At 40.6% G+C, this 9,996-nt stretch overlaps 1 protein-coding gene across 1 annotated transcript; it reads right to left on the reverse strand.

Moving 5' to 3' along the window:
- Positions 1–667: 667 nt before the first annotated feature.
- LOC111405986 (sedoheptulose-1,7-bisphosphatase, chloroplastic-like) lies at positions 668–3,760 on the reverse strand. Its single transcript, XM_023035137.1, has 8 exons — positions 3,536–3,760; positions 3,274–3,393; positions 2,869–3,054; positions 2,423–2,504; positions 2,111–2,332; positions 1,800–1,900; positions 1,452–1,523; positions 668–1,209 (listed from the first exon to the last, which is right to left on the reverse strand). The coding sequence occupies exons 1-8, from the start codon at positions 3,644–3,646 to the stop codon at positions 928–930; spliced, it is 1,176 nt and encodes a 391-aa protein (XP_022890905.1). The 5' UTR covers positions 3,647–3,760; the 3' UTR covers positions 668–927.
- Positions 3,761–9,996: the final 6,236 nt, after the last annotated feature.

The raw sequence follows: 9,996 nt of genomic DNA on the forward strand, positions 1-9,996 counted from the left end.
TGATTGGGATGCAGAGATACCAAAAAAAAAATCACGTTCAAATTGGGGATCATAACCATTTATTAAAATAACTGCAATTGACAGTTATTAACTTTAAGTTATTTAAAATCGGCCCCTAATCAATTCAAAATAACACCTTCTGATCTCTACACTTTAATCCCATAAATTTTAATACCCATTAGTCCAAAATTAAATCCAATGGATCACTTTATCGACTAAATTTACTTTAAAATAGCACCACACATTCTAATAAATGTACATGTGTGGCCCCCCAAGTTGGAATTTTTTCCAACACCCGATGGCTCCCCGGGGTAGCCTCCCTCATACATAGGCTGACAGGCTAAGATATAAGCACAATGTATTCTGGGTAGGAAGCTTGTAATTATACCTGTATATTGGACACTGTTAGTGCACTTCTCGGTAATTTAGCCTTACACATGCATTTAGCAATCTTACCGTGCCACATGATTGGGGAGTTCGTTGATCCCGTGACCGTAGTTTCCACTAACGATTTTTATCCAAAAACTAGTTAATTCAATGTTAAATGATGAACTTACCCATCACCTTACAACCACCTGCGGCTGGCTTCCTGAAAAGGGCTCGGAAGGTAATATATGAGGACATATATGCAATAAAAATGAGTAATATTCAAAAAGAACAAATAAAATTGATGTATGAACTCAACAAGGTTTAATATAAGGACTAAAAGAAGAAGCCTGCGAAAGACGGGAAAGAGCTCTGGCTTCCTTAGACATGAGACTAAAGGAGTACTTAAATTTCCATTTTATGACAAGTTTGACAATATTGTCATTAAACTATTTGCATTTATAAGATCGGCATAAAAATCTTGTAGATTTGACGAACTTGTGCACAAACCACCTTAATAACTCGCAAAAGGAAAAATGAAAAGGGCATGTTCCTGTTAACTCAAGCAGTTGCTCCAACTGGTTCAGCAACCTTGAGTCTGGATGATCCGTATAGTGTTTCTTCAAACCGGATAATCTCATTTTTGGATCCGTAAGCAACTTGGGTCCTGTCGTCAAGATTAGTAACGACCCGGTCAAGTACGGATTGTTTGCCATCGCTGCTATAGCCACCGGCTTTTTCGATCAAGAATCCCAATGGAGCCACTTCAAAGAGTAATCTCAGCTTGGCTTTGGCCGTTGGGGATGTTACATTTGTGAAGATTCCCTTCTCTTTCACAATAATCTGCCAACAACACAAAGGATTCGTAAGGCACAGTTTTGTGTGCAGACTGAGAAGCACGAGATCACTATTATTATGTTTTTATCGAGATAATATGTTAACGTGACTCTCACGTTCAGGGTGAACTATTGTATGTGTATTTGCCCACGACATAATCCCTTACAGGTCACTGAGCCTACATTAATCACTTGATCGCATTCATACAAGATCTTATCGAAGGTCTTATAGAGGAAAGATGTAGAGACCTGGTTAACATCGGGAACCATTCCTCCAGTGTATCGCAAGGTGTATTTCTCTCGAACATAGTAATCAATTAACTGTCAGTGAAAAACATCAGTATGTCAAAATTTATAGATGTATTAAGACTTAATCCACAACAATTCCTGAAGAGGAAATGAGTCAAGAAGAAGGAAGTTTGAGCTTGATGCCGATGAATTTCATTCAATAATTCTTCTCACTACCTCTTCTAAGGGAAAATGTGATCCTTCGAGAGAAGGGTACTTCCTCACCAAGCGTCAAATTTATATGAACATTAATTTTTAACAGCAGAAATAGAATGGCAATTGAAAGTAAAATTCAAGACTGTAGAGAACCTTGGCATATTCAGGATTGTCAAAGGTAGCCCTCAAATTGCCGGGGGAAAACATTTTTCCTTCACCAATCGTTGTTGTATCTTTCACATGTAGCCATTTTCCTGCCAGAAAAATATATCGATGAAAAGGATATATAGAACCTTTGCTGTCAATGGTCGGGACAGTAAATAAAGACTTAACAGTCAAAAAAAAGTAAAATTTGCTCTGAAATTCCAAAAACAGTTTAACTTTTTCTATTAAAAAAAAAAAAAAAATTCGCAAGTGCTTTTGGCATAAAAAATTACTATTAGCCAAATATGTGCTCTGTTAACCTTCATCGAGGAGAAGGAATTCGTGAGTTCCGGGGTTGTCCTTAAGAGAAAGAACGTATGTAGTACGAGGTCCAAAAATCCCCATAGCGGCAGCAACTTGTTCTCTTCCTGTAATCCCTGTAAGCTTGTCTCCAGGCCACACTCCAAATATGGTTCCCACAGTGAAGTTTGTGTCAACAATGCTGGAACCATCAAGTGGATCAAATGCAACACTAAATCCTCCTGTTCAAAAATTTTGAGATGAAACAAGTTTCTAAAGCATCTTTTAGCCTATCTGCAGTTAAATGTAATTTAAAACAAATTAATAGAGACCTTTGGCTGGTCCTCCCATGTCTTGGAGCTCGGGCACTTCTTCAGAGCAAGCATATTTGCAGTAGTGAGAGTACTGCAAGGCCTAGGAATCAATAAATCAAAAGCTCAAATCATGTCAAGATCTTACAAGTTCATATGAATTTATTAGATACAGAAAGTAATAAATATGCATGGAATCGGACAAAAAAGGAAAAAAAGAAAAGAAGTTTAGGTTTGGTATCTGTAGATATCAGTACAAACATAAAGATCTTTGTATATATTATATAATTAATTTCTCCAAAGTTGTACCAAGGAAAAGTTCAAGCAAGTATCGCATCACCAGCAATAATGTGTGAAGAACCTGAATACTGTCTCGTACTGTCCAATCCAACTTACCAAATATACCAAAAAAGCATGCTTTTGAGACAAGAAAATGCAAGAAAAAGTACTATGAGTCCAAGTCCTACCTCAAAGAGAAGCTTATTGGCAAGCATATCAACGGCAAGTTGTTCATCTCCAAAAGAGTTGACACAAGCTGTTCCTCCACAAGAAGCTGTTCTTACTTTGAAGGCAATTGTCCTCAAAGCTTCTCCCATGCACAACATCAGTGTAATCAATCCTTTATCCGGGGTCGCCTTTGTAAGAAATTCTTCCTGCATTCGGAGAGATCATAAGAACAATCAAGCCTTAAACTTGTGTGTTTGATGCACTGGATTGGATGACAGCTGTTTGTCTGTCTTCATTACATCCAATTCGGCGTACCAAACATTTTTCTTCATGGGAGGATTCTGCGAATTTGGGTATTTCTTCCTTCAAATTAAACTGCTTATCAACCAACCATCCGAACTAAGCTAGTTATTCAATTTACTCACCAAACTATCACCAATCTCGCACTTGGTCAAGGGAGAAGAGTTCTTCGTCTTTGTAACTCTAAACGACGATTTTGGAGCAATTCGCAAGGTTTCTCCAAATAGTGAGCTTGTTTTCAGAGTCTGCAATACATTTTGTACTCGTGTCTTTAGATTTTTTCATTCATAAACTAAATCACATGCTATGCTATAGCTGTGGATATGTTACTGAACAAATTATACTCAATTGTTAATTATCGGAGCAAAAAAAAAAAAAAAAAAGTACCCTGGATAATGATGGAGTAATTGAACGAGGTGAGGCCATGGTGGTGGAACGTTGAGAAGAAACTGTGGGCAAGAGTGTTTCATTGGCACAGGAAGCAATACCAGTCTCCATTTCTTCAAGAAATCCCAAGTTAAAATCTTACAAGAACTTGGATTTCTGCTAAAAAGGTCTGTGTTTTTGGGCTTGACAGTAGATAAGCGGTTAACTAGGAGTGCCACGTGGCGTATGCTCAATAGATAGGATGATGATACAGTGGCATGGGATCAAATAAATTTCTATCGCTCACTAATTTCTGGCTCAAATATTAATGATACAAGGGGATATGGTAGTGACTGGCTATTCGTTTCTTGTTTTTATTTGCAATTTGATTTTAAAAGTTCATGTAAACTGCTTGCATACGTAAATGCAGTTATGCAGCAAGTGTTTCACGACAAGAAATTGGAGTTCCAGAAATGAAATAATAATCATAGCTGTTGAAGATTAAATCCGCAAAATGCTTAATTTGTTTTGCTTCTTGTTAATTAGTGTCTCAATTGCAAGGGAAAAATTAAGATTTTTTTTATAAAACTCAGGTATTAATTAAAAAGTCCGTTTCTCTGTAACAATTTCTCTCTCTCTCTCTACTCGCTTTCCCCCTTCGTTGAAAATGAAAGCACTCTATTTCTCTCTAACTATTTCTCTATCTACTCTCTCTACGGCCCAAGACGGAAGCACCATTCTCTCTATATTCCATTTTACTCAATCTCTCCAACAATCACTCTCAACGGCAGCATAGATATGACTCCAAAATAACGATGCCTACTTTTGACGCGTTGTAGCATTTGCTACGACTGACTATATTGCGTACCATTAAAGACGTGAAAAACTAGACTCTAAGTACTTCAAAATGATATTAAGAATATAATATTTTGACCTTGTTTGATAATGACCTCAAAAATTAAGACAAAAATATAAGAAATTTTATGAAGCTATTAATATTTTTCTCCAGGCAAACGACCCCTTTTGCTTTTCTTTTACCGACATGTCATCCTCCTTTTGACTTTTTGTTAGATTTGAAGCAAGTTCTGCATGTGTAGCTTAATTGTACGTGCAAAGGTTTATTTGGATTTGAAAATAAGTTCTGCTGTTTCATCAACGTAGAATCCCTATCAACACTTACATCAGGTGGATCCCATGTATAAAAACTACCCAAAAAACACACATGGGACCCATCGGTATAAAAAATTACCCAAAAAATTCACCCACCTCCCCGTTGTGAGTATTCAGTAAAGGCTCTGCACCCTATACCCCAAGCTCAATTCTTTGATAAGTATATTGTCATAGTTCTATTGTAATAAAAATTGTGTTATACAAAAGAGTAAATAAATATATTTTGGACATAATTCATGACTGGAATATCTGTTGAATTTTAAAAATAAACAAGATAAATGATGCTACCAAAAAAATATACCTTGTAAATCTCGAGAATGAGGACTGACAACAAATACGAATGTGGTGTTCCGGTACCTGAAACAAAGGCAATGAAGTGTATTTTCATCGCCCCTCTGATGTTTAAGTCAAAAAGAGGATTGAAAAAAAATATGTATGCTGAAAATGTGTGAAGAACGTACCTGATTAACGGGTTGATGATCTATATTTATAGAGGTGGGTAGTTCAATCCTATAAGGATTAAACCAATTGGTTGTTCCAATCAAATAAAGTCCTGCTTGAGAGGAATGTCCTATATGTAATAGAATTGTATGGCCAACAGTGTTAGAGTTGACATAGAGTCCTTGAGGGTTTAGACATCTGTTGGATGAACATATGCTCCTCGAGGAAATCTTAAAGAACCATAGCCCGAGGACAATAAACGACAAGTCTCATGGCAGTATAAACTGAGTCCTCGAGTATAGTATCTTGAGGACTCACATACCCCCGAGGACATCCTGTCAGGAAATAGAGGTGAGGCATGTGGGGAGTCCTCGAGTAATATGATCCTCGGGGTATCCAAATTTGGTAATATCACTGGCCACCCTTGCACTCCTCATAGAGTGCAAGCTATGGGACGGAGTGTATCTAAGTTATTAAGCTGTCGTTGTCGATTGTGTCGTCGAGTGAACATAGGCTGACAAGATGGTCAGGATTGATATGAACGTTGTAGAGAGTGACCCCGGATGTGCAACACGTGTCCCCATGAACGGCCATGATGTGACCTTTGGCCTTCTGTCTTTTTCACAAAAAAATATTGTTGTTTACCCCATCTTTTTTCACTTTTACCTACTGTAAATCTACGCTTTGCAAGGTCGTGCTCGAGCAAAATACTTTGGAACTTCTCAAGTCATCGTGTGACTTCTGATAAGGCTCGAGACTCTAGGTTATTCCATAAGCTAAGACTTAGTTTCATTTAAGTAATGTCGAGTAGTAAGGGTAGTCATCGTTCCGGTAGCTCGAGTAGTAGCGAGGACTTAGGAACCTCGATAATACCAACGTCTATTTCCCTAGATGCCAGACCTGGGGCTCAGGTTAATATGGTCTTCAAGTACCCCGATGAACCCTGTAGGTTGAAAGAGCATTTGGCCATAGTTGCAGCTGGGGAGTACGAGCTTATGCCTATGTGGGACATTAGATCCCTGGCCCCGAGGATCAAATTGTACGAGCTCGACAAGAGGAGTTTGTCGTTTTTAAAGAGACCCTTAAAGCTAGCTTTAGGTGGTCCCTACACCCTTCCTTTGTTGCCTTATTGGTCGAGCATGCCATGGGTCCCGGGCAGCTAGTGCCCAATGCATGGAGAATGCTCGTGTATTTCTTCATAGCATGTAGGTACATAGCCATCGAGCCCAATGTCGACCTCTGTAAATTGGTGTTCGAGCTTAAGAAGCTTCCTCGATACACTTACTTTGGTTACCTTTCGACCATATGAGGGCTTAAGATCTCGAGGATGGTGAGTTTTTTGAAAGGATGGAGAAATGGGTGATTTTATGCTATTGCTCAAGAGCCCTATCTTCCTTCCTGGCCTGATTGGGGAATCCCCGACGTCGAGAAGTTTTGTGAGAGCCAGGTGTACCCAGATGTCTTGGAAAAGCATAGGAGGATGCCGGGTGGGGCTCAACCCCCTATTCTTGATCATGAAGGAGATCGAGGAAGAGGTGATAGACCTGGCAAATATTAGAGACGTCGAGGGTTGGGTTGTTTCCTTATTTTTGCAAAATAGCTTGATCAAAAGCTCGTTCTAATGTGTTTGTGTTTTCCATTTTTTAGGTATGTCTTTCGATCCTCGGGCTCTACGTAAATAGCTTGATCAAAAGCTCGTTCTAATGTGTTTGTGTTTTCCATTTTTTAGGTATGACTTTCGATCCTCGAGCTATACGTAACTTTTTTAACACAAGGGTTGATGCTCGACCGCAGGGCCAACCCCTGACGAAGAAAAAGAGCAAGAAAAGGCCTCAAGGTATCCCTCTTGAGCACAGTATGAGGGGTCGTGGTGAAACATTTTGACAACAGCCTCAATCATCGAGCCCAGTGTTGCAACCGACACAGAGGTCTCCCATTCCTCGACCTCCTCCTGAGGTCGTTGATTTCAAGGATGACACTGTTCCTTTGGTGAATTCCCTTACTAAAGACTTCAAGCGCTGTCACCTCGTTCCTGGTCTTGTTTCCAAATATAAGGACAAGATCAAGCTCGAGGACAGAATGAAGGTCCTTGAGTTCCTTATAATGAAGGTATTCCTCGGGTTTTTACCTTGTAAAATTTTTCACTATTTTCCTCGAGAATAATGCTCTTTTCTTTTACAAACTTCGAGTATAGCTCAAGGACTTTCTCTTCAAAAAATTGAGGAGGCCAAGAGGATGGCTGGGGTTGAGAGCTCGAAGGTGTCCAAGGACAGGATAATCCTCAATCTCGAGGCTAAGATCGAGTCTTTGTTGAAAGAGCATGTTGACACTAAAAGGGAGGTTGTGAAAGCACGTGATGACCTTGGGTTGCAAAGGATGAGGCTGAGGAAGTAAGGCTCGAACTCTTGCACAAAACAAAGGAGTTCGAGGACAAGCTCGCAGAGGTGAAAGAAAGGGCCTGGGAGGAATTTAAGACCTCCGAGGAATGCGATAGGACTAAGGGCGAGCATGTGTTGGGGGCTTACCTTCATGCCTTCAAGGAGGCCCAAGCCTTCATCCCCAAGTTACCCGACGTTAGCCTAGATGACTTGATGATGGTGCCTTTTATTGTCGATACTCTCGAGTTTTTGGGTTTGAGGATCGAGAAACTGGCGAGGATGATGTGGGGGATGACCTCGAGGAAGATGATGTTCAGATTGATATCACTAACCTCGACCCTCATCTTAGTCAAATAGGATAGTGTGCCCACCCCAAACTTCTGTAGCTCGAGGACTCCTTTGATTTTGTAATTTTTGGACAAGTTTTTTTACCGATGAGTATAAAATGTTTTGTTAATGAATGATTTTTGTCTTCGCATTCCATATCTATGCAAATTAATTATGCTCAAGCTCGAGTATTGAGACATACTCGAGGCCCCACATATCCCTAGGACATTAACAAAAAATTGATGATTACGCATGTGGTAGTCCTCGAGGACTATTAGATAAAATTAAGCATGTCTTGCTCTATCCATTCTCTTGAGCAGTACTTTAATTTAGAAAATTGTAAAATATTGGATTCGAGGACTAACGTTCTTGTATGTCTCGAGCACAATACTCGTGTGTTTTGTCTCGAGGATTGAAGGAGCCATTTGGCTCACCACATTCCGAGGACATGGAAGGCTTTTCGAGGACTCGAAGGGCCATATAGGAAAACCATATCTCAAGGACATAGTGGAGCGTTTGGCACAAAATATCTCGACGAAGTTACCCCCGAGCCTTGCTTATAGAATTTGTTTATAGGTTAGGTGTTGATGTGCTCGGGCATGTGGTAAGGTCAGGCTTTTTTCTTGGTGGTATTTTGCAGGGCAAGACTTAGAGTGTTTGCATGGGGTAAGGCTTTAAGTGCTTGTGCGAAGTAAGGCTTCGAGGTGCTTGCGCGGAGCAAGGCTTAGAGTGCTTGCACAGAGCAAGGTTTTAAGGTGTTTGCACGGAGCAAGACTTAATGTGCAGCAAGTCTTAGTGTGCTGGCACAGGGCAAGGCTTAGTGTGTTTGCACGGGACAAGGTTTTGAGGTGCTTGCGCTAAGCAAGGCTTACAGCGCTTGTGCGGGGTAAGGCTTTGAAGAGTTCGTGTCTCTAGATTTAGCTTTTAATAACATAAAAAATTAGACTTGGCACGCAGGCCTGGCAACATAAAAAATTAGATTTACCATGCGGGCCTGACAACATAATAGAGGAAGTTACTTATAATATATTTTTAAGTTTTCGACGTTCCAGGGCCTTGGAAGTGGTCTTCTCAATATATCTCGTAGACTGTAAGCTCCTCCATGAATTTGTCGTATGACTTCAAAAGGCCCTTCCCAGATGGGCCCGAGCTTTCCAGGCGCGTGGCCAGCTGCTTCGGCTCTTCTCAACACGAGGTCCCCTGCCTTGAACTTTTGAGGTCTTACTCTACTATTAAAATGATTTGCTGTCTTATCTTGGTAAGAAGCTATCTTTAAGAAAGCCTGTTCCCTTACTTATTCAAGGAGGTCAAGATGTTCAGTTGTGCATTCTAAGGCCTCAGGCTCGAGCTTTCTCTGGCTAGGTATATTGACCTCGATGGAAATTACAGTTTCAATGCCAAAGGCTAACATGAATGGGGTCTCATCGATTGTAGTTCTGTGGGATGTTCTATAAGTCCAAAGCATAGATGGTAGTTCATCTGACCATGTTCATTTAGCATTGCCAATCCTGGTGTGAAGATCTTACAGTATAATCCTATTTGTCACCTCGGCTAGACCATTGCTCCGTGGGTGTGAAACTGACATTAGTCGGTGGTCAATCTCAAGGCTTGCACAAAAGTTTTTTAATTGAAGACTTTGGGGATCCCAAACCGGCAAACAATAGACTTCCATACAAAGCTCCTCAACTTAGGCTCTGAAATGGTTGCCAAGGGTTCAACCTCTGCCCACTTGGTGAAGTATTCTACTGTCACTGCTACGAACTTTAACTGTCCTCTTGTTACTGGAAAAGGACCGAGGATGTCAACTCTGCATTGCTCAAATGAGGTCGGGATGCTGATGCTGGTGAGATCCTCGACGGGGAAATGGATGATGTTGCCTAACCTCTGACATCTGTCACATTTCTTAACATAATCCAAGGCATCTTTCCTTGTCGTAGGCCAATAGTATCCATATCATACAAGTTTGAAGGCAAGGAATCGGGCACCTTGGTGATTCCCGTACACCCCTTCATGAACTTTAACCAAGGCTTGGGACGTCTCCGACGGCTTGAGGCACATGAGGTACGGGAGTGTGAAGCTTCTGCAAAACAAGACCCCTCTGATCATGCAGTACCTTGGTGCCCTGGATCGAATACTCTTAGCTGCTCGAGGATCCTTTTGGAGGCT

This window comes from Olea europaea, chromosome 12 (genome assembly GCF_002742605.1).
Source record: "Olea europaea var. sylvestris chromosome 12, O_europaea_v1, whole genome shotgun sequence".
In the NCBI taxonomy this organism is placed as follows: Eukaryota; Viridiplantae; Streptophyta; class Magnoliopsida; order Lamiales; family Oleaceae; genus Olea; species Olea europaea.

Coding starts and splice junctions, on each gene's coding strand:
- LOC111405986 (XM_023035137.1), bottom strand. CDS start 3,646: ATGGAGACTGGTATTGCTTCCTGTGCCAATGAAACACTCTTGCCCACA. Junction 2,333..2,422: donor CATGGGAGGACCAGCCAAAG/GTCTCTATTAAT, acceptor ATTTTTGAACAG/GAGGATTTAGTGTTGCATTT. Junction 1,524..1,799: donor ACAATCCTGAATATGCCAAG/GTTCTCTACAGT, acceptor TTTCACTGACAG/TTAATTGATTACTATGTTCG.